The 25229-nt window shown below is 47.1% G+C and overlaps 1 protein-coding gene across 1 annotated transcript in view; it reads right to left on the bottom strand.

The window, feature by feature from the left end:
• Window positions 1-24095, bottom strand: part of Mib1 (E3 ubiquitin-protein ligase mind bomb 1) — a 562176-nt gene extending 538081 nt beyond the window's left edge. The window contains exons 1-7 of the mRNA XM_077690076.1: window positions 23680-24095; window positions 20081-20252; window positions 14937-15171; window positions 13845-13911; window positions 11801-11931; window positions 6282-6358; window positions 1806-2007 (exon numbers count right to left, since the gene is read on the bottom strand). Coding sequence (XP_077546202.1) covers window positions 1806-2007; window positions 6282-6358; window positions 11801-11931; window positions 13845-13911; window positions 14937-15171; window positions 20081-20252; window positions 23680-23920 — 1125 coding nt within the window. The 5' untranslated portion in view covers window positions 23921-24095. The remainder of the gene's footprint in view (window positions 1-1805; window positions 2008-6281; window positions 6359-11800; window positions 11932-13844; window positions 13912-14936; window positions 15172-20080; window positions 20253-23679) is intronic.
• Between the last annotated feature and the right edge of the window lie 1134 nt (window positions 24096-25229).

Here is a 25229-nt window from a genome sequence, read left to right on the forward strand (position 1 = left end):
AGTTTTCGGGGGCACCCGGGTCTTTGGGGCCAAAAAACTGCTCAAAAAAGCATTTTTTTAGGCATCACTTTTCTCTTGATTTGCACAGTTTTTCCTCGGAAAATTCCGTACGTGGAACAGTACCAGGTACTTATAAAAGCCATAGATGCCCGATTTCAACAAAGAAATAAAAATTCACTTGTTCGCCACGTGTGGTATGGCAGTGATGCGAAATTTCTCGAGAGGTACATCCCAGCATGTAGTGCAGCTAGGAAGATCATTTCTTCTGCACTGCGAAGCTAAATGTTTAAACCATGCGATACGGGAAGCAGATTTTGCATTTTGCGTTTCAGTAGTTGTTTAATTAGCATTGTTTTTAATTGGTTAGCAGGAGTAGCTCAAACCTAGAAGTTAGAATTGATGTAAACATGTATGTGATTGCAAAACAAAAAAACTGCTTCCCACATTTCATTCTCCACAACTTCTGGTATCTATTCATGTCTCCGTGGTAATTAATCTTTTGTTGAATAGTTTTTTTCCTATTGTTCTCAAAAACAATCAAGGAAATTTTTCAACTCAGAAACTAGTCATCTCACATCAAAACTAATTAGACATTTGAAGTTTCGTCAAAATTGGTTGGAAAGCAAAAAAAAAAAAGTTTCTAAGACCAGTGTGTGCCCCCTTAGCAAAAAGGTCCTTGGTGGCTGAAATGAAGTCAAGTCAGTTTCCAAGGGCTAGTCCTTTGAACCCGCACAAAGTTTAATCTTGTCTTCATGGCCACTTTAAAGGGACAGACAACCCATTTTTGTAGAGCATACGCTGTCTATCCCAAATGAAAGGGCATCACTTCAAACAGCTCAAACCAAAGCAGCTTCCCTGATGGTGCCCTGGAAAGTTTTAAAGCAGTACCTTTAGGTTACAAGCCTTAAAAGTAGGCTGCCAGAAGGAATGCTGGCAAGCATGGCAGTGAGCCATGCAGGAACGTACTTTTAACAATACGTGTAATCATAACCAGCTAAAACAATAAAATGCAGTCTTCCCTACTCCTTTATGCAGTTTCTCAATTACGCATCAAAATCGAGATGGAGCTGTGCGCATACAAACAGCAAAGTCACGTTCAAACACAGCATGGTGCCACCCACCTGATTTCAGATAGTTTAGTGGAAAGTTAAAACCATTTCCGCAAATTTATTCAGAGATTCCTTGTGTTTAACCCCCAATACAAAACGCCGGCTTTCATACGAGATAGAGGACACGGACTCCACAAAAAATTATAGCCGTTCCACTCAACGTGAAAGCTGTCAGTGCACTGATTCGCCATAAAGGGCTGTACTAGCTCCGTTATCCGCTCACTGCTACCACCCAACGCATTTCACAATTTCCCGCCTTCACAGTGCTTGCGCACCCCCTGCCCGAAACTGCGACAGTTTTTTTTTGTGCTCGCTTTTCCTCCCGCACATGCCGGCGTTGCACTGCCACTTTTTTTCACTTACCATCGTAAAAACCAACCCAACGAGCGTTGCTAACTGAATGAAAGCAGGCGCTGCCAGTTAATCCGGAATATTTTGCCTCAAATGTACCTGCCGTTTTCCGTGCACTAATAAACGGGGAGATGTATGACAAGCGCCAGCGGTTCACGAGTTTTGAATGGTTATGACTATATAAACCGCTTGGCTATCGAAGCTTCTGTGGGCCGCCACAACGACAGCCGCTACAACGGAACACCCTGTAGCTCTACTTGGGTCCAGCGAGGGAGCTACAACGACAAGGCGCGGCCCTAAAGTGCTCTGCACTTAAAATCGGTTGTCTCTCGCTTTGCAACTCACGGGGGCCATAGCCTCTGCCCACTCTCCGTGGCCCCTCTGGAGGATCTTGATGCGCTCCAGGTCACTGCAGATCTGGACCAGGTCGCCCACGGAAAACTGTTGCGCAGCAGCCGGGTCGCCAGCCGCGCTTGCGCCGGCCGACGAGGTCGAGGCCGTTGGCGCGGTGCTGACGCGCGTCAGCACGGCAGGGTTGAAGGTCCACCTGAAAAATACAGCAACCACGAAGATCACACGCAGGTTTACACAAAGAGATCGATGCTTGCAGCACCACCAGAGGCACCGGACAGCCTCAAGCTTGCGCAACGACAAAAATCTTTCATCCCAGGTACTCCCCGTATGCTAAGGCCAACTGCAGTGGAAATTCAACCTCTTGAAAACCCAATCACCGTATAGTCAGCCAAACAAGACTGCAACATAGAAAATATGACAGCTGAAGCACACACTTGCATGGTGCAAGCGACCAGCAAAAATCAGCAATTTTGAAACCGAAATTGTGAAGACTGCGGCCATCACGGCCAAGATAAAGTGGCATTGCAGCCGGCACGCAACCAGCATGCGTGCAACTTCTTTGCAGTATCCATAACAGAGGCTCCACCGAGCCTTGGTGCTCTGGCTCCACAGCCCGTTTAGTGCTTAGTCCACCAGCCATCCAGGCGCTGGTGGACTAAGATGGCCAGTGCACTAAGCACCAAACCGGCTGGATTATCAATTCCACTTCAAGTTTGTGCACTACGCTGGCAAGGGCAGCATCTTGTGCTATGGAGCTATTTTTAATAATTCCAAACCATTAACAGGGCTACCACCCATATCCCAACTGATTTGGTGGCATGTGTGGCACATCTAAAATAAACTTGGCTAAGGTGACATTTCAGTGCAGTTGGCCTTTCACACACACGAGATAGCCCTTCGGGATTCGGCGCTGGTAAGGATTGGATCCACACCTAAAACAATCCCATTACACAGTCCAGATATGACCTTTGCAACGGCCCACATTTCACCCTTTCCAAAGAAGCCCATTCCGATCAAAGCCTACGACTTCAGGCCACAGCATCATTCAAAAGAACAAGTCTTTCTGTTCTAAATAACGGCACAGCAAGGGGCTATGCTCTTTGTTTCTGCGGCTTTTTTTTTTCTTTCTATTATCAACCGGTGTTGCCCACAGGACTTCAGCAAGTAAAGATAGCACAACTGCACAGGTGAGACATTCACATCGTCCCTGACATCGATCCCAATTACAACCCACCACTGTTTTGATAAATTCCTTTGTTTCCAGCTGCAACAGGTGACACAGAGGATTCTATGGTGTCAATAGAATCTGCACGCATGCAAGTGCTGTATTATTCCTTTTGTTCTTTTCTTGTTCATTACTCTTTTCGTTCTCGTATTCGTTTTATTCTCTTTTATTCTGTTCTTTTATTAAAAGTGTTCGTTCATTTTGTTCACTCAGTTTGTAGTTTCTTGCAAATTCGTCGCATGAAACACTATTTATGGGCATAATTGCTGCTGTTCGGATTTTACGATGCCTGCATTGTACGACGCTTCCTCACGGTCCTCAGAAGGTCATCTAATCGGGATTCTACTGTATTACGCTGTTTCATTTCCGCCCTTCTTTTGTTCCTGACTTGTGAAACACGTCTGCTATTAAGCAGTGCTCACAAACAATCAACCGCTGCACCATGCGCGCCGTCTGCAGAATGGCCGGATCAAGCCTAGTGTTGTAAATGCCATTTATTGCATAGACTTTGATCATTTGCTGCGTAAAGTAACGTGGAACAAAGCGAGATGGGTACTGCCTGTTGCAAATGTGTAGCCTTTTGCTCAGTCAGCGCTGATAAGCAACTTTTCAGACAACGTGACACATGTCACAACTTTCACTGGCCGACAAGCAAGAGAAGCGTTCAGAAAAATTCCTGCACAACGAAGCACCTGTTGTGTTTCATGACCCCCCCAAACATTTCATGCGGGAGATTCCTCCATAATGAGGACGCTGCTAGTTCTGTGTGTTTTTCCATCACAAGTGCATTCCCCGGCTTTCAAGACCTCTTACAACATAACAATTTGAAGTCATGCGTACATGATTGCCGCCAAACGTTGGCACCACTCTGACTGCAGCATTTGCAAAGGCAACGGCTAAGCTACAATCATCCAGGATACCCTAGACCCAGTTTAAAGGTTTCATTGGTAGTAATTTATTTATTTATTCAGGCATACTTCCAATCATTGCAATACTGCCAGGCACGACACAGAGCGCCACACGACACAGAGCGCCAACCTTGGTATTCTGTGTTATGTCGTCTCGCTTCAGTCCCCGTGTCTTTTTTTTTTTTTTGCGCAAGTGAAGTACAGCATGGATTACCAACTCGCCCAAATCTACAGCATTTCAGGGAGCTTTGCAGGAAAGGCGTGAACATAAAGTTGCAAATAAATATACAATACAATTGTATACAATAAGCATACAATTTCAACGTCAAGCACTGCTTGCTTTACTCATGGCCACAAAATGAGTCCAACTTTTACAATTATAGACAATTTTTGGGCCCATTTAATAAACCATGCAGTCAAAAAAATGTGATAGCAATCAAAATCTACTGATCAACCAAGTGGCACGCTGCTTACTATACAACAGATTCACATACAGTGGAATCTCGATGATACGATTCTGGGCGATACGAATTTCGGGATGATATGAATTTCCGAGAAGTCCCGGCGATATTGCATTGTTTGCAATGGGAAAAATTTTGGCTGTTACGAACAGACCTGTGCAGCTTGGTGGATGATACGAACAAGCCAGCGAGTCGCCCGACTGCCGAGGTAACAAGCGACGGCGACATACGGGCTCTCTGTCTCCTCTTTGTCACTCTTTCTGCAGGGACAGCCGGGCTGTTTTCTGCTTGGGAAAACGCACCGCACCCACCCACAGGAGCACAGACGGCGCCGCAGAACCGCCCGCATGCGGCGCACAGCGCGGCCAGCGGCGGCAACATTGCGGTGGCTTCGGCCGCAAAGTGCTGCGGGGCGCTCGAGCGACCGCTTCTAACCGCTCTCTAAAATGCCGCTCAAGGTACACAAGAAGTCGCTTGTGCAGTAAAGGAGCTGATAATGTGGGCGAAAACTGTACTATAAAACATCATCCGTGCCGCTGGTGAAATCGCCCATGAAATATCTGCCGGGGTGGCAAGCCTAAACATCTCCGGTTGAGCCAGGCGGCTGTCTTGAGCGCTTCCAAACTGCCGCGCACGTCGCGCGTCATTTTTCTGACCGAGGCAGAAGCTGCAGCGGACATGGAATTGTCAACGCGGGCGTGAAAAGATCGCACATGCAACGGTGATGCGCACAATATGCGTGCAAAAATGCGCCATGCAGTTCACGCCTTGACTGTTGCGGCATGTAGTGAGCTTGCGCACCACGAGTGAGGAGACGAGGGCGAAGTTTTTCGCGTTTTAGAAAGGACTGCTCAGCGACATGGAGGTTAAAAAAATGCAGAAAGATATCATGGATTTCTTCACGCAAAAGTAAGGAAATAAAAAAATTACACCATCTTCCCGTGGGGAACCATGAGGAGGATGCAAAGCATCATGGGGGTTCCGTGTGGTTCCACTGTGTTGCCGTTATGTTGTTTCATTTATCGGAGCACGAATGGGAACATAGTGTGAACCCCCATGTAGAGACAGAGAAATGCAGAGACAGCGAAGAGACCGACACCCGCGTTACCTGGTCGAACACCTCCTGGTTCTCTTCTTTCTTCATTGCATGCTCACGCTCCTACCCCGCTGCCCGCCCTCTTCGTCCTCTTCTCTGGTTGAGCTGCAAGGCGCGTGGCGCTTCCTGCCACAGCTTTCCCACGGGAAATTCAACATCCTCAGGAGAGTATTAGTTTGGGTGAGTTGGTAGATCTGGTGTATTGAAGCGCAGCAAAAACGAGGACAGGAACACAGACGACGACACACAGAACATCCTCCTTTAAAGTTTTCAGTTCGTCGTTTCTGTTGATGTTCAGCTTCCCGTGCCTTCGTTGTAGTATCAGTAGCTTCTTGACGTAGTTTGAATGAGTGAAGGACATAAGGCGCGTTCGTAGCACATGCTCCCGTCTTGGTTTGTAGCACAGTGGGAAGAGTGCCACGTACCTCCTGTTGCGGCCGGAGAGTCGTGGGATTGATACGGCGCCGCCTGACTATTTCTTTTATTTATAGTGGACTGCGCTGACGTCAGGCCAAACGCTGACGGGGCTGAAGAGACGCGCATGTGCAGTAGAGTGCGGACAGTGGACAACAACGAGGGAGGAAGGGACACAGCCCTGAGCATGAGATGCTTCGCATCTAATAAACGAAAACTTTTTTTAGTGCTCACTTTTTTGGTCTGTGTTGGTTCATACGAATTTCGGATGATACAAATATTTGTCACGGTCCCGCAAGATTCGTATCATCGAGATTGCACTGTATTGTATGTCTCACACCAAGCAGAATACTGCCTGCATACCTGTTCGCACTTGGATACGACACCACGATGTCGTGGTCTTCATCCACTCCGATCACAGTGCCTGTTGTGCCAAGGCACTGCAAGAAATGGGGATGGGAGCGAAGAATATCAACCCCACTTATGTTAGAGAAACAACGTGCACAGAGCATACAACCCAATTTCTTCATCTAAATCAAACCACACTGCTAAAAGTACGCTTTCAGGCAATTGCCACCTGTTTTTGGAACCTTTTTCAAGGTGCAGTATGGGCCACTGAATATTACCTTGGCCACAGACTTTACTTCCGACTTTTGATAACCATTCTTGCGTTCCAGATTCCGCGTCTTGGTCAGAGTGATACTGCTGATTATGAACAGAAGACATTCCAAGGTAATCGACATCCAGATATAAAAGACCCTTCACTCGTTGCAGCTGGTCCACATACCTTTTTACAAACAACAAATCAGTTGTAACACACTACAGGGTGCAACGTACTCCAATTCAGGTGAAAATACCTTAAAGGAGTACTGACACGAAATTTCAAAGCTGAGATAACTATGTAAAACGCTTCCTTTTTATCAGGAGATATCTCCCAACAAGTTTCAACAGCAACCGTTCAGCGAAACATATTTAAAATCCATTTTAATCTTCGCCCGCACGAGAAAGCCCAGAGCGGGCCGACGTGACATCATCTGCTACGTGCCCCAAACTGCCGACGTCGGGGCTCCCGTGACGAAACCGACGCGCTGGCTGTGGTTGGCACGCGCTGCTCGGGAGTGTGTACAAGTCATGATTTTGGGACTGACGTCATGCTGCCCGGGCCTGTGGGGACGGCGCAAACCTCGGCCGGTCTGGGCGCGCGCGTGCGCTCACTCGCGCGCGCTTCCAGAGAGGCAGCGATACGGCAAGAATGGTGACGCCATGTGATACATGCTGTCATGGCGGCCGCTCGGCGTTTTTTTGTCGAAACCGAAACTGGCACGAATAAACGACGCCGTAAATGAATGTTTACGCTGCGCTCGACCGTCTAATCTGTCATTCTATGATTAGTGGGCTGGTAGGCTTGCATAGCAGCGAAAAAAACGTAACATAAAAATTTCGTGTCAGTACTCCTTTAAGGCAACGCTTATGCAATCAATTCTGGTGTTAATGATTCATGACTAAATGGTCTTCCAGCTGAGCAAAAACACTTTGATCAACTTTGAAGCTCACAAACATGGACACCTCAGATAACCCTGGCACAGGCTAGAAGCCCTCCATCCGCTTGTTTCGCTTGCTGTGCATAAGATCACGCCTGTTCACTGGTTCGAGTGTTGGTACATCAGGATGCAAATTAAACTGCTTCCTTTCATCGCTAAATAATGAGTGCTAAGAAACAATTTGTGATTTTTCCAGTTCCAACAACTGTGGTATTGGAAGCAAGGAGATTAGAGACAAGGACACTCTGATGACTGCAAACTGCCCTTCAGACGCAGCAAAAGTCGATGCTTCAGACTCACACGAAACTTTCTCTTTGTACGCACTCCCTAAAAAATTGACGCAATGAAGGTGTACTGCGACGAAATGACTGCTTTCCTGAGTACCCACACGTGCAGACACACAGTGAAAAGTTTCTGTAATCAGCTAGGGCTTGTCATTGAGCTCCTTCTGAAGGAATAACAAGCCAATGGAGAAACACTGCGCAGCAAAAACCTAGGCCTTTTTACAGCGACGCTGTCTTGCGCTAGGTTCTGATCAAAATTGATACGTCTATTGTGTTGCGCTGACATAGAATCGCACGCGCTCGCTCCACAGCTAGCGAAAAATTATCTGTCACAGCTTTCAATCTAACATCTGTATTTAGGAAAAAGTTGTACTGAAATTGGCCGTGAAGACAACTATCATTACTCTGAGTTTTATTTATTTGTCATTTGCCATAACTCACAACCTGTCCTGGTCCAATCATAATAACTACATCACTGCAAAAGCTCTTAAAAAAACTTGGTTACCTCAGGCATACATTATCTGGGGCCCCCAGTGGCACCAAACTTGTTGTGTACAAAAGACACCAAGCCGCCCCGAGCTCAAATACTCATCACCTGTATGGAACCCCTAAAGCAGTGCGAAACCAACCAACTAGAGTTGATACAGCGATTCATCGTCCAGCAACACGACTCTGCTTTTTCATCTACACCAACTCATCAACTCCTTTATCGCAGCGGAGCAATCAATCACTAAAGCTCTTTTACTCTCATCATCAACTCGTCTTGCAAGCTGTCAGCAGATGTTCACTTAACGTGTTCCTGACCTTCTTTGAAACGCCATTATCATGCTCCTAGTATGACACCATTCTACACCTGTAGTAACACGTTCAAATTCAGCTTTTTTTCCAGCATGGTTGAACTTTGGGATAACTTACCCAATCACGTACGTTCTTTACCCTCAAATGAATCCTGGGCACTCATGAATACCTTCTGACTGTTCTAGGGGCGAAGCCCCTTTAGGGCTGGGGCTGTTGGCGTCTCCTGTCGTCATTGTAACTGTCATCGTAATCGTCATCTCATGTAGTCATGGTACTCAAACAATGAGAAGCTCATTTATGCCTTGCACTAGAAAACACTGCGAAACTCGTTCACGCCTCGCCCTAGAGAGCTTTGTGCTTCAAGGACAAGAGACTCTCACAGCAAAGCTGTATACCTCTAACACCCAACGGTTTCATCTCCGTTGGCAAAAACACCAAGGCGCCAAGAATACACTTATACACTGCATGCTTCGCCGCTCCCCAGGTTTCACGTTAGTGGAGATGGCCCGGGATTTTTTCCTCGTTTTTCTTTTTTTTGTCGCAAGTTCTGGGTTCTGATCTTTGCCATTATTTCTTTAGTTTTATTCACTGTATAATCCAGTGAGCTGATACTTTACATCCCTACCTATTACCTCGTGTGTTTTCTGTACTGGCCTCTTTTGCCCACTCCTGCCAAAACCCTGACTACGGGCTGCAGTATGTACAAACAAACTAATTAATTAATTAATTAACTAGTTAGTTCCCACTGAAGTTGACACAAAATTCCCACCTGCAGTCAATGTATGGCCGTACAGGGAGGGAATGTGTTGTAGAAAACGGCTGAAACCCTTTGTTTCATTGAAACTATCCCGATACAAATTGTATGAGAATTAATTTAGAATTTTTTCTACGGAAGTGATGTGTGCGGTCTTTTATTTTGTCAATAGAGTAAGCCATCATACATAACTCAACATAGGTACCCACCAATACAGCCTCACTGGTCTTTCATCTTCACAGTAAAGGAAGGGCTCTAAATTTTTCATTTTAATTCTCCTTCCATACTTAAAATATATCACATTTTTGTTGTTGTTTTTGTTGTTGCCCAATCTCAGGTCCCTGTTTAATGACATTCGCATGCGTACCAGTCCATAAGCTCTGCCTTCATAAGCCCGAGCACATAAAAATCGCCGAGCACAAAATTCTCCTGGCCAGATGAGATTGCTGAACCTCTGGCTGCAAGAATTTTGTTTTTTGTTTTTTTTGGAGCCAGAGAATGTAATGGCACTGGTTCAGTCATTGCATAATTCCAGTTTGTACAGATGACAAACAGGACAAACACATGGTTGCTGCCGACTGAAGTTAAGACTACCTAATACCCGTGCTACACGAGCGTTTCGAAGGCCTTTGAGTCGAATGTCATTTGACTCAAATGCCACCCTTGAGCTGCTACACGACGTTTTTCAAAGGCCTTTGGTTGAAATGCGATTTGAGTCAAAGGAGCACCACCAACCACCTTTGAGGTTCTCAAAGGCCTTTGAAACGCGAACTGTCGTACTCTCGAGAGCAGTTTCTGCATGCTATAATTACAAAAACAACTATTTATGAGTGAAAATTGGTGTTTAAAGTAAGCAATCGTCATAACTTCCCACTTGTTCTTGTTTTCTATCACTCGCTCTACGATCACAAGGTAACTTGGTAATCTCAACACCGACACTGCGGAAAAAAAAAAAAAAAAAGACTGGCTGTCAGCACGTTTTGTGCGCACATGTAGATTGTTATCAATTTGATCGCTACCGTATTTACTCGCGTAATCCTCGCACTCGCGTAATCCTCGCACCCCTAATGTGAGCCAACAAAACTTGTATTTTTCAGTTCCTCGCATAATCCTCGCACCTCCAACTTTGCAGCAGCGAAAGTTGCCTGCTCGCGAAACCCGCATGGTGCACGCGTTCTCCAACGCCGCGCCCTCCCCCGCCGCCTCTCCGTTCGGCCGAGAGCGCTGTGTATCCAAGGCCATCCAGGCGCCCTAACAACCTGCATGGCTACTCATGGCTACTCCCTAACAGGCGCCACTACTCACACTGTCCTTGAACCGGTTTCGTGTGCGTGCAACTAGGCGGTGTTCGCGCAGCCCGCTGTCGTGTCGTCGTGTCGCCGTCGTGGTCCCGTCGTTGAGCAGCAGCAGTCAGTGAGTCACTCGCGTCAGTGGTGGATAGCTCGCTGCCATTTCGAGAACTTTTTGATCTCTTTGTTTTGTGCTTGGTGCCGCTCGGCATGGGGAAGAACGTCAGCTACACTGCCGCTTTCAAATTGAAAGCGATAGAGTACGCGATCGAACACGGCAACCGCGCCGCAGGCAGGCACTTCGGCGTCACCGACTTCAACGTGCGTTACCAGAGTAGGGCACGCACATGACGACGACGAGATAGGGCGCGCGCCAGAAAGCAAAGGCAACAATTTCATGATCGCTGATCGACGGGAGACTTTTTACGTTGTAAATAATAAAATAAAAAGAAATAGCTGCTGTTGGCAACACTGAGCTTACATATACAAAAAACGACCGCTACATTTAGCGGGATTGGCAGAAGGCAAATTGGCAACACTGTGCACCGGATTTTTTTTTTTTTTCCCGCATAATTCTCGCACCCCTAACTTCGCATTGACTTTTCCGAAAAAAAAGTGCGAGGATTATGCGAGTAAATACGGTAATAACTTTTTTTGCTTATTTTAACTCTAAAATTAAATTTTTGACAATATCGAAAAAGGGCAGCAGTGGCGACACCAAAACATGGTGGGTGAATGCGGAAACAACTGCCTTTGAGAATTGCCGTGTAGATCGGCGAAATTCCTTCCAGCTCGAATGGCCTTTGAAATTTCGAAGGTCATTCGACTGAAATGTCCTTTCAAACGCTCGTGTAGCACAGGTATAAATAACCCACTTTGCTAGCTAGCCACCTGAGCCACAGATATGACCTATATTCTATAAGCTAGGTCGAATCCTACATAGCAGCGAACTCTTATAACACCCCTCACCATCCAAAATGAAAGATTAGTGAGGAAAAAATTGGGGGTCCTTAGTGAAGGCAACATTAGGAATCAAGGAAGATCTACAGTCCCATTGGCGAAAATTGTCCGCCCAACTGGAAATTCCTTCAAAGCCTACATCAGCTCAGGAGTTGCGAATAGTTTATCTACCCAGCATGTTCCCTCAGGTGAAGCCAGTTCTAAATTCTGTTGTCGCGAAAGGAAGCCAACGAGCGCAACGCAAAAGGGAACGCACCTCATACATCCCATCCGTCCATCCTCCGTGTCCGTGCTGAAGCGACTGCACAATCTCCAAATCCAGGTCGACGTTGACTTGGTCGCCGACTTGGAAGCCGACACCGGCCGATCGCCCGGGGCCCTGCTCGCCTGCGCGTGTAGGGAGCGGGAGGTTGATGTGGGCGCGCACAAGTTTCAACAGAGCAGGAGTTCAATGCCAGTGCAAACCACTTTTAACGCAACTAACGACACATCATAAAAAGCTGAGAAAAGGTACGAGCAGAGCAGACAGGGCGGATTCCCCTTTTCAAGGAAGTGAATCAAGTGTAGAATGTGGCGACGGGTGGTGACAAATGCATCCCTACTCCTTACGAGCAGAACGGCACTGCTCTCTCATGGTAGACAAACGTACTTTGTTCCACCCTATACTCTACGTATTTGCCACAGTTTCTTATGGAGTGACCCAGCGTGAGGAGAAGATTATGATAATGACAAGGATGCAAGGTCACGAATTTCATTCTACGTATAAGGCAATCTTTGTTTGAAGCCACAGGGTGTGACATCATATCTTATGGTCAGGTTCACCTGTTGGCATCTTGGTGCCATTGTTTGAAGTGAGACAAAGGTGAGAAGGGCTTCAACTTGGCGAAGAGATGCCCACTAGTATACAAGCGGACGGACTTGTAATTAACTAAGGGGCACACAAACTTGCACCCCATTTGCATGTGTAAAACGAATTCTCAGCACATCGTAAGAATCGCACGACTTTCTTGGAACCGCGTGAAAACGTCGTACGATCGCAGTGTGGGTTAATACCACCTCAGCACACGGTCTCACACAACAACAGCTGGGGTGCAGAGCTATGCAAGCGAACAAAACTACCTCAGGAGTTGCGTCCTCCCATAAAAAAAAAATTTCCACATAATTTGTGCAGTCCCTTGCTGTTTCTGGCACTTTGAGAAGTGTGGCTCACATCAGTTGCGGGTGAGAACCGAAACGGTTTCACGCGTTTTTTTCCCCGCCTCTCCGAACGTTTTGACCTCATCCCTAAGCCTCAGAAACGTTTGTTCACGTGACACTGAGTGCAAAAATCACAACAAACTTCAAGCGCTGTTCTCCATTCACAACTAACAGAGAAAACACGCGCAGGAAGGCACAGGTGGAAGGGTCGCAAGCTTTCCTGTAAACTGCGATCGGCACTTCCAGTTTCGCACGAGCCACGGTACAAAAAGAATTGCGTGTACTGCTCCATTTTGTAATAACGCTGCAAACAGCATCATTTCTGTAAGAAGCTCATCTGGATCGCCGTAATTTACTGCAAGAAGCGGGCAACCGCGGAACAGAGAGATGCGCGATCGGGGTCCCACTGTACAATAAGGTCACGCGACCGACAATTTTCTAGGAATGTCAATGTGAACGCCTAGTTGGACCTACTGTTGATCTGCAGTCGAACTTCCTTCCATGTGTCTGTCACTGGGCTGATGCCATAGCTTCATCCACAGTTGCTTCCACCTAGCGGTGGTTACGAGCAGCATTTCAAGCTGCTCTCGCCTCTTCCACCATGCTGTACTTTCTCAATCATTCCACCCGCAACTACGGGCCTGACGCATCGCCACCCACAGCGCCGTGAGATGAAGCTCAGAGCCCACGCACAGATGTATACGAGTCACACCCAGAGCGTTCTACAGTTCCTCGCCCTTTCTCAGACCCGTCCCATCCTAGCATGCAATTTCTGGCTCGCGCTTCAATTTCCCGAACGGTTTTCTGTACCTCCCGCATCCCATAAAACATAAAGATCTAAGGATTTTGCCCCCCTTCCCGCCCCCCAAAAAAAACTTTATGAAAAAAGAGAGAGATAGAAATTGCTCAAACTTGCGGCACAGCCATAAATGTTGAAGAGGATGTCACTCAATATCAGCAAAAATGTGAAGGGCAGAAGCTAGCTGTGAAGACAGCTTCAAAAGGCCAGTTTGTGGCCATTGGGAAGCAATAAAAGTCCCAAGACAACAGAGCAAAGCATAGAAAGAAGCAAACTACCCCAGCAAGACGCCGCTGTCTCTCACCTAGGAGGGGCAGATGATCCCTGTAAACGGTGCCACCTTTTGCATCGTTGACAACTTTCAGGTCGGCCTGGAAATAAAATGCAGTGTGGTCACCGGACAAGTACTCATTTCTGAGCAGCGCACTGCTTACCTCTGCATATGATTACCATAAAAAAAAAGAATCAACCATCCCTCCATCAAACGAAGCCTTCCCAAATCAAGTCCAACCCCAAACGAACCAACCCAGAAGCGAGCGGACTCACATAACACCACGTTAGCCTACACATAAGGCATTTTTTATTGGGATGGTTCAATGCGCCGCGACTGTGTTTTACTGATACAAGAATTCCATTGCTTTCCCTACCATTCAACCATCGCTGTATTTTCTGTCTGAGTACGGGTCCATGCAACCCTCTCCATAACAAAACTGCTTCGACCGCGCCAGAATGACGCAATCGGATAGGCGTCGGCTTCATAATGCGATGGACCCAAGTTCAGTTCTCAGCCCAGAAAGCGTTTAAATTTTTCTTCATTTCACCCATGGTCATCATCATCCTCCTCAGAGAAAGTTGACTTTCCCACAGTGCGTTTTGGGTGGACCACAGATGACATCAGCGAGAGGCTGAAGAAAGCTTCGCTTGGAAAATTCCTCGGGGCAGTTAAGGGGGGACACGCTCTTAAAAAAAACTTTTTTTATTTTTAAGTAAACTCTGTGAAACTTGTCAGTCATGCTGCTTATTCCCTATTGATTTCAAATACGACATTATTTTTCGAGCAAGTCAATTAGTTCCCGACATAATTAGAGGTAATTAACTATTTTTGGAGAAACAATAGACAAAACAGTGTTGATCATAGAACTGTAATCTTTACATTTTCCAACACTATGAACCCTGGTGAGTGCAATAAGAGAATTGCTTTTTTGATGCATCGCTTGGAACTAATGTCACAGCTCATTAAACCTTGGTGGCACCACTGGCAAGGAACCATTTTGAGTGCCCATTTCAAACACCAAAGTTTTCAAAAGGGCAAATTACAAGAATACCGCCCCAGGTGTAGCTTCGGAGAGTTAAACCACCGAAAACTGGAATCTCGGGGAGCGGAACGGCCACCCACCATGCCCTCGAAGCCCACGCGGTAGAGGTTCTTGGCTCCGTTGTCCCACACCACGTAGGCGGCGCTGCGGGGGCTGGCCGCACTCCAGTCCTGGATCTCGGTGACTTTGCCCCTCCGGCCGTTGCCGCCATCTTGGTCCTCCCACTGCCAGTCGACGCCCCGCACCACCCGGGCGCCCGGGAACATGCCCCGGACGCCCATCTTCTTGCTCTTGCGACGCGGCTCCATCAGCGCCCTGAAACCCACACACACACACACACAGGTGAAGCCACTCGGCCACACAGGCTGCCTCTCCGGATGGCTGAGTGGCTCAACTCCGGTCTCGCTAATGCGTGGCACAGTGCACAGTTTCCAAGTCATTCGCACCCGTGAAAATGGGGGACGAAATCCCAGCTATAAATATAGAACTCAAGCTCGATTTCAAGCTGGACTGACAAATTTTAGATAGAAATGACAGTTTCTAACTAGAAGAAGTCTAGATCCAGCAGGTAAGAATAATTTCCACCTAGAAACATCTATGTTTTTCTGGCTGGATTGGCAAAATCCAGTCAGAAATGAGAACTCTAAGCTTGGATAGTATCTCAATCTAACGGGAAATAACAGACTGAGATGGAAATGCCGTTTTTAGTTAGAAACAGTGGCTCTAGAGACGAATAACTAGTCGGAACGCATCGTTTTCGGAGTTTCCTGCTGCGAAAGTACTAACTACTCGCAGTGCAAGCTGGAAATGAGGTGCCAAGGGCTAATATCACCGATTCGGTTCCTTCCCAAAGTGCATCGCATAAATGGCAAGTCTAAAACAATGGTTCCATTCGAAGGCATCTTATTCCCGCAATACCGTATTTGGCATCAAGTGTATGCTGGCGAAAATCTCAGAAGTAATGTTGCTGTTGCACTGACGTAAACTTTGTCAAAAGTTCATTGGCTGCGTGGTTCAAAAAGAATATCACACATCTGAGCCGGCGCTCATAGTGGTTGAGGACTATCCCGTTGCAGCTAGACGTTCTTAATGTGCAGGTTATTAAATAGTAATTTCGCGAGTAGCTGTACCGAAAATATTTTTCGCCTCCATACAATTTCCCCTGAGCACATGCCAGGAGCACAGGCGGCCATAACAATGTTTTTTTTTCCTGGTGATTGTTATGGTTAGTGTCATATTTGAATTATTTACAACAACAGAAGCTGTCCAGAAAAAAAATATTGAGAACATTAAGCCGAGATATAAACTGCGTGCTGCAATTTTAACCTAGAGTACATAGTAAGTTAGAACTTTGGTTACCGCTTCTGACAAGGTGATCAATTCTCGGCGGCAGTTACGACAACGGAAGCAAAATGGCGCCGAGGAGAACGTGCGCGGCCTTCCGATCGCTGCTTTGATATCGCGCAGAGATTGTATTTCGTTTATTTGCAATACTGCAAATTGTGTTGATTACTAGTGTATCATCTGCGGAGAGCATACAGACTTTTTGGTGGTGCATCTCCAAGGGCTTTGTGCAAGGCAAAGTGACCAACCAAACAAGTGGGCACCTTTCTTCTTACATGGAGCTGTAAAGACATATCATTGTTCCTGGAGCCTTTTTGACATGTGATTTTAAAAAGAACAAGCTCAGTGGCCTGTGCCCTCATCAGTGCAAGCAATGTGCAAACGGAGTTCAAGTACAAGTAGTTCATGTTAATGCATGCAAGAGCTGTTGATTTCGGGTTCTTTATTACATTTCTATTTAATGCTCGAGGGTAAAATGTATTATCACTATTCCAGGGCTCATACTTCTCAACTCAAGGAATTCGCCGGAAGCCCGACAGCCTCACGGGACATTTTTGTTGTGTGCAAAAAAACCATACAGCCAGCATTTATTCCTTTGTAGTTTGTTAACGTCTACACGGTTTGGAACGTTGCTAGGCCTACTGCCTACATCCCAGAAATTACAGAATTCGGGCTAGAAATCGTGGCGATTCTAGCAAGGAATGACAAGATTACAACTAGGAAAAGTGGGGTAATTCGTGGGGTAATTTGAATTCTAGCAAGAAAAATGATTTGCAACTGGGAATGAAGCATGGAGTGGAGGATTTCCGGCTGGTAGTGATGCTTATTCCTTACGCTGCTTATGGTAGAAAATGACTATTATGGAAGAAAATGACTATTAGGAAAATTATGATGCTTATGGAAGAAAATGACCATTCCTAGCTAGAAAGTCAGCTGGAGCTTTCAGCATTCTAACCTGAATTGGGGAAGTTTTCCAGCTGGAAAAGCAGCTGCTGCTCCAGCAAGAAAATTTCTAGAAAGGTTTCCTAGACGGAAATTTTTCTAGCTGGACAGAATTTCTGGTTCAATAATCCAGCTAGAAGTAAAAAAACATTTTCACCTGGGATGCTCGGGCAAGCCAAGCAGCTGGCCCAATGAGGGATCATTCACACAGCTGTCTTCGCTCAGTCCCGTCACCATCGCGTCACCATCTTCTACCATAGGTGACCGTTTTTCAGGCGATCTCTCCTCAAAACAACGCAATTTCGAGGGGGGACTTGAGCTACATGTTTCCAATCTAGCAACGCAACGGAATCATGCCCCGCGAAAAACCAGGCAATCAGAAAATTGGAATGTTTCCCTACATTCAGCGAAAAGTGCAAACAGACTTGGCGACGAGAAAATCCACGCACCCTTCAGACAACCTTTCCTTTTTGGGCAGAGACTTGCGTTTTCTGAATAGGCACATCCATAGAGTTTCTCAAAGCTAGTGAGGAACTCTATGCGTACATCAACAGGCGTATACTCGGAGAAACGAAAGACATACCTCGTTGCTGTGAATTGCCGTGGCACCTGCCACCCATAGTAGACTGTTTGTAGAAGACAGCCCGCGTATTCAGCACTTATTGTGCATCGGTTGCCACCCATCAGATTAGAGCTGAGCAAACTTAGACGCAGCCACTCGCAAATTACAGCAAGTTCTCTCTGTTTTCAGCGAAATTTTCAATGATTTTTTACTACAGTAATGTTCTGGCCATGCATTAGATATATATCAAGACATTTTTCTTAGCTTCCAGATAAAGCAGGCTCAATTATAAGCAAAGCTGATCCCCAGGCCAACGACATTGCACTGAGGCGGGGAGCTCCCAACGTTTTTTCTGTCATTTTCTGTTTAAACACTCCTCCATTCTACCTTTGTCGTGGTTTTCTGACGTGGCGGTGCCATGGTTGCAATGGCTGTGTGAATGACTCCTTACACAAGCGGTTTGGGAGAAGCCCCAAAGTTTTGGAGAAGGAAAAATTTGACCTCTACCGCAAATGCAGCCACACGGTTACAAAGGAGAGCTATACAGCTTGCTTACAAACTTCGCAGCTGAAGAAAAATCTGTCCTCATCCATGATGCTGGAACACGACAAATTTTCCTTCCCACATTGTCAAGGTGGAAGGAGTGTCACAGAGCAGTAACACGTTTATAGCAAAGCTGTCTTGTGCTAGGTTCTGACCAAAGTACCGTATTTTTGCGCGTATAACCCGCGCCAAAAATGCGAAAATTTCAGTGGCAAAGTAGGGGTGCGGATAATACGCTGGGTTTTTCCTTCAGTGCATCTTCACGGCAATGCGCGTTGTGCCATGAAGGTGACCTTGTGTACAGCAGTGAAGACTGCGGCTCAAGTGAAAGCTCCAGCGAGAGCAATGAGACTGAGTGAATTGTGACTTCCGCCTTGCAGTCAGTGCATTCTATTTGCAAAAAATACGCTTTTTCTGTCTACATAGTATGTGATGTGTTGCTTGAGCAGGTGCTTTGGTGCAGCCTTTCCTGTGTCGAATGTGCGGGCAATGCGCAAGTAATTTTTTTTTTCTTTTTTGGCGGGCTGAAAGTGGGGGTGCGGATTATATGCAGGGGCGGGTTATACGCGCTAAAATACGGTAGCATGCGTCTATATATCGGGGCGCGTCGACAGAGAATTGCATGCGCTTTCCGCAGAGTTGGTGTGAAATGCTCCCTATTTCTCAACTTAGTGTAGGGATCCTCAAAGAAACCATACTGAAGTTTAAGTTGACCGCACTCTCACTATGCTGAGTGTCATTTACTTGTCACATATAGTTAATTCCCAGTGAAGTAGTAAACATTGCAGAATTTCTATCTGCTGTCAATACACAGCCACGTACAGGGTTAGCGAACATAGTTGTTTTACAGAAACTACCCCAAAACAAATTATAAAAGAATTAATTTATAACGAATGCTACCGACAGTATGAGTATTTCTCTATTTGATCTGTATATACGGATAGATTATCATACTACAACAAACCTCGTTACAAGGGACCACTGGTTATAAGAGACATTTGAATCAAAACGTTTTTGGGTGGATTTCCTATTTTCGCCATACTAGCAACACTGCATACAAAAGACCTTGGTTACAAGAGACGTTTCCTGGGTCCCTTGAGTGCCTCTCGTAACGAGCTTTTAGTGCAACTCAATATAGTTATCCACCAATAGAGCTCAATAGAGCTACCCTTTTCTTCACCCTTCGCACAGGTCGAATGGCTTAAATCTCTTTTTAAGCGACAGCTTTCTTCACGCCTGGGACGGAAACATTTTTATCAGCATCACGTAGCAACAGCCAGAAGAAGCATTCCTGAAAGGTGTACTGTCACCAAATTTTTCACATTCTCTTTTTATTGCTCTTATCAATGCTTAAACGCCAGCCATACCTAAACAGCCCTTTAAGCACTTCGAGCACACAATACTTTAACTACAACGGACCGCCCTGAAAAATATCAGTTCCGACTGCTTCGAGCCCGGACAGGGTGTACGACAGAATCATGCCGTTACCTCACTGTTTTGATCAGACATCAACACAACACGGAGGCCAAGGGAGCCATTCCTTTGACCACTGCGCTGCCAAGGCTGAGAGGCTGAGCCGCCTGAAGGCGTTTAACCCTACTCTTACGATGGATACTTGACGACAGCTTCCAAGAAAAGCGCAAGTGGCGACTTCTATTGCGATTCTAAGCTAAATTACCAGCTCCTCTCCCGTATGTGAAACGTTGGATTAGGCAAGAGCGCAGTTTTGGCGAGTGGCGCCACCTGCTGTTCTGGCTGTGCGCATCATCCATTCGTGAACGCCGCCAGCGGCTCGGCCCACCGCGGCGGAGCCCCCTGCGGTCCCCCACTCACCGCTCGCTACCCGGGGTGGCAATGCGGAAGAAGCGATGCCTGAGCTGGTGCTTGTCCCCGTGGTAGCACATGGAGCAGAGGTCGTAGTTGGGGCACTCGGCACACTTCCAGCGAATGCCGAAGATGGGCTGCTGCCGGCATGTGTCGCACATGCTGCCCTCGTGCTTGATGCCTGCACAGGGGGGAGAGCACAAATCATAGCCGTGTCGACGCAAGGCACACTCTGAGGCCTCTACAACAAACTTCTTAGAGTGAAAGGTCTACGACATTACTACTTTCCAGGTTATTGGTTGCATTGCGAGGGACTCTAAGCCACCAGCACACGTGCTACACCCCCCTTTATCATCGCTTCCCTCTCACTCGGACCAGCGTGACTAGGCGAGGGTGAAACGGCTGCTTGGTCCCTCAGTCTCGCCACCAAGGCTGTGCCCTTCAGAGCAAGCGAAAGCATGAATCCAATCATCCCGTAGATGTAGCTAGACGGCAGCTGCAAAATCTCAAGCGAAGGCAAACTTTCACGAAAAACTGTGCGCATACTCTTTGCCATCACTCATGATAACTATGTTTACAAGCATCTAACCTGTGCCTTTTTTGTTTGTTTGTTTTGGTTCGACAGTGCAATTTAGGCGAGGACAAGCGCAGAAGACGTCATGAGCGTTGTCCTCATCTTTATAACAAGTCCTGCTTCAAATTACCGTAGAACCAAAAACAAATTCGTACCGACTCACCCAACTTGCCCTCGCCCTGATCTACAGCTAATGTCTTTAATGCGAAATATGACCCGAAACACACATAAAATAATAAACCTTGACAAACTTTCCACTCAAACCTCTACAATGAAGGTTGGCACGCACAGACATATAACAAAAATGCTCCAGTGCCCCCCCCCCCTCTTCCCCAGCACACTGACTGCTACCACAGTGAGAGTGCGCTGCCTTAGCCCCACTAAACCCTCATTCCACGAACACCTGCCATGGTACCAGCAATCCCCCAAGGGGGTGGGTGGCCAGTAATGGCCACAGCGTGATATGGTATTTCCTTGAAAGAAGGACCCCTCAACAAACCACATTTCCCACCCTGCCGACTCCAGGCACCAGTACCACCAAGCTTAAGCCATAAAAACGTACACGTGGTGTCATGTCATGTGACAGTAGAGTGCTTGGTCGATTAACGCCTAACAGACTCCGGTGGCAGTGCATAGAACTAAGAAACCCGGGTAAAACCATTACCTTTTCAGTCAGTGAAGTTGTTCTGGTCAGCGATCACTACAAGGCAGCCTGTACAAATGAATATTGTCGTGATTTTCTATGTTCCACTGTACAGGTGTACGAGTGTATATGAAGGAGGTGCGACAACAACAGTGCAAAATGAGATTGGCTTGGCTTTAGTACAATACCCTTGTGTGACATGCTGCGGCAGGGCAACCTATGGTTCAGTTCCCGCCTAAGTCCTCTTTCTTTCATTAGCTATACAGGGCTACAATGGAGGTTGGCCCTGCGCCTCATCGCCGCAGCCCGCTGTTTCTCCAGGTGGCACAAACAATGCATAACTGCGAGTAGTTCCAATGGGGCACCAGATGTCCCCGTGATATTATGCACTCGATCTGCTTATAAATTACTACAGCGACGACAAACAAACCATGTGGAAAAAAGCAGACGATGTCACTCATTAAACGCAATGTCCTTTCAAAACACGCGCAAGTTGACATCCGGGTTTGTCGCTTTGGCAGAGTGGTACGTACTTTGCATAATCTATTGCCATTCTTAACTTGTACCCGAGTATACTTCAGTTCCTACCTGGCTCCTCTTTTTTTCGTTAACCAGTGCAACACTGCTGCTCGCAATAGGTGGGTGACAGTGGCTACTCGGAACAAGGCCTGTTGTTCTTACACGTGAAGCATCATAGACGATCATGTTGCCCTCCGTCCTGTAAGCCCCTTCATCCCAAAGCACCTTGCGTGGCTTTTTTTTTTGTTTGTTTGAAAAGGTAAAGTGGAATTTTTAATCACTGCCACTGTTGTTGAAACCTCGTCGACAAGGAAGGACAAGAAGGTCTATTACAATCTACTTTCCACAGATATAGAAGTTTCTTATTATAGAAAGGGGCCAAATCCCGCTAGGAACGTCGAAACCCATTCCCAAACTTTCACCCTCTGTAGGTATCCAAACACATTGACATCTGGCCTGCTTTAGCCTTAAGATGTTGCCAATACGGTTGAATGTGCTCTTTATGGAGCATCAAGCTTACTAGAATTAGATGCTAACTTTGTCAATCTAGGTTCATTCACAAAAAAAATGAAACTAAACGCAATTAAAGAAACTGGAAGCCTCCAAATATTTTCTTGACAACTCGAAAAGGAATAATACGCGATTTGTTACACGGCACGTGCTTTGAGTTGATTGAATGAGATAGAGGTTATGTTCCTCTCCAATGCCCACAATACTTTCAGTGGCAAATAAAAAACAAGCCTGCATTACGAAAAACAAACACTGTGAGTAGCACGTACCCTTGCTTATGCTGTGCACGTATTCCAACCAAGGCGTTCCTACACAGAATTTACACAGGCATTTTAATATCGCGCTGTAGTTGTGGCCTTGTAACTTATACTCCTTTTATAGTTTTATTGTGGTTTGAAGTTGATGTAGTCACTGGCGAAATTAAACAGGAAGGAACAGGCTTAGAAAGCAACTAAAAAGAGAACAAAATTCTGTTTCCCCATGGAGCTGCCCTGCACTCACGCTTGGATAAGTGCGAAATGAGATGAATGCACATTCACGCTGCCAAAGAATACATTTCTATTCTCTTTTCGGCTACGCAATACAATTCAGCGACGGCCCTCCCCGCGGGCGATGAGTCGTTCCCAGACGATGAGCCGTTCACGCGGGAGCCGATGGTTTGAGATTGCCTACACTTTTTTTTTTTGGGCAGATTACTTACAACATTGAATTTTAAAAGCAGTCCAACAAGGAAAGTGAACAGCAAACAACACACACACACAATTTCAAGACTTCGATTTCAAACTGGCAGAAGTTTACGATGCGAACAGACGTACGCTACCGGGGCGGCGATGAATGAATGACGGTCGTCTGCTTCGACTATTAGATTAGCGGGTTTGCAAGGGACGGGCTAGTACTCATGAAACATGCAACAAAATTCGTTTCGGTATTTACCGCTCACACTCCGAGTGCGTACAAACGTTACCCGATTTTTCCGGGCAGTCTACTGAATGAACGTTGCTCAAAAAGTTGTTCGGAAGTGTGTTAATAGAATGTCAACCTCACAGCTGAGGTCCCTACGCTCCGCTGGGCTCTCATTGCCCGATACGTTCAGTAAAAACACCAATGAAGCGCGTCTGTCCCAAAGTTACAGACAATAGAAAACGCGCTCGACTTCCACATACAAAGTGACTGCCAAAAGTTCAGTCAGAAGTTGAGGTAGCACCCCGTCCGTGCGATGCCAATGCGAAAACGTTAGTGCACGTGGTTGGCAAGTTCGCCTTCTTAGATACAATAAAGGCGACAAGCTCGAAAGCAGAACAGACATCAAGCGTGAGCGAAGCGAGCGATAACGGAAAAGTTCCCTTCTCTGCGAAAACCCACCTGTGGGAGCGCTGTCGATGATGCGGAGGTCGTAAGTGCCGGAGCAGCGATAGTTGGCCGCTGTACCATTATCCCAGACGACCACCACTTCTTCAGACGACTCGAAGTTGCGCACCGTGCCCAGGTGTCCGTCTCCGCCGTCTTGTTTGCCCCACTTCCAGTCGGGACCCCGCATCACGCGCGATCCGACGCCTTCCATTACGTTCGTCCGGTTTGTCCGCGATGGCCCGCACTGATCCATGGTTTAAATATAGTACGGTATGCCGTCCCGAATCGAGCTACGGGCCGAGAGCGGGATTCGAGACCCCTGTTTGGCCTGTCGGGTCTAAAACAGTTTCCTTGCTGCCGCTGCAGCCGACAGACGCCGACCACACACAAGGCTTTCTTTTGGCCGGCTGACGGTGTACGGCGAAATAGGCAGAGGAGCGGAGAGCGCTAATATTGACGTCTGCTAATAAGTCACGTTCGGCATTGATCACACAAAACTATCAATTAAAAACTCTACGCCTGGTGCGGGACGAGCTGTTGTAATTGCGTTCTCTTTGATCTACAAACGATGCAAGACTTGAAGGCCAACTGCTCTCAAATTTTTCTTTGACCAAATTTGAGCCAAATAAGCAGTCTAAGCTCTTGGCAAAATCCTAAGCTTCGTAAGCACACAGCATTCTAGGTACCGTCATTCTAAGCATAGAGTTTCATGCAATAATGTTATTGTATGAAACTCTATAATTCAAAAAGACGAGGGTCTTCCTATTCACACGTCACGTGGGAACAATTTTTATTTTTAGTTCGCACGCCGCGTGCCAATAGTTCGCACTGAAAGCGAGAGGAGGAAGGTCCAGCCAGCCAGGAGGCGATGAGCCAGCATGCGGCTGAAAGGAGAAAAAAAATTCCCGCGCCTTCCTGCGAGGGGAACACGAGTAAATGCAGAGCCTGCAGAGCATTGGGGCCTCAGTACTGGTTGAAGGCAGTGTTGCTTCCATCGCTTCTTCCGTGATGCTGGAGTAGCAGTCACGTGTAAACGTGGGAGCGCGCGTCAACCAAGGAAGGAAGGAGCAACGCAGTGACAAGCACGAGGGACCGCTAGCCGCTTTATATTTGCAGCGCACGCAGTAGAGGGAGAGCAGTACGGGGGGGGGGGGCGGGGAGAACGCGCATGCGCAAGCAGCGCGCGCCCTTCCACGCCCCACCGCGCTGCTATCACGCACCTGTTACGCCGAGACGTGGCCTCCGCGATCGGCTACCGGCGGCGCGCAGTTGCAGCAAATCGCGGAGGCCACGGCCGAGACCGCGACGGAGCGAACGGGCTGACTAAGACGCATGCGCGACCCGCCGCGGTGGCTCAGTGGCTAAGGAGTTGCGCTGCTGAGCACGAGGTCGCGGGTTCGATTCCCGGCCGCGGCGGCCGCTTTTCTGATGGAGGCGAAAAGCAAAAACGCCCGTGTGTACGAGATTTCGGCGCACGTTAAAGATCCCCAGGTGGTCAAAATTAATCCGGAGCCCTCCACTACGGCGCGCCTCATCGCCTGCGTTGCGTCGGCGCGTTGAAC

The sequence above is a fragment of the Haemaphysalis longicornis genome, unplaced genomic scaffold (genome assembly GCF_048455015.1).
Source record: "Haemaphysalis longicornis isolate Haplotype H1 unplaced genomic scaffold, Haemaphysalis longicornis Haplotype H1 scaffold_10, whole genome shotgun sequence".
NCBI classification, from domain to species: Eukaryota; Metazoa; Arthropoda; class Arachnida; order Ixodida; family Ixodidae; genus Haemaphysalis; species Haemaphysalis longicornis.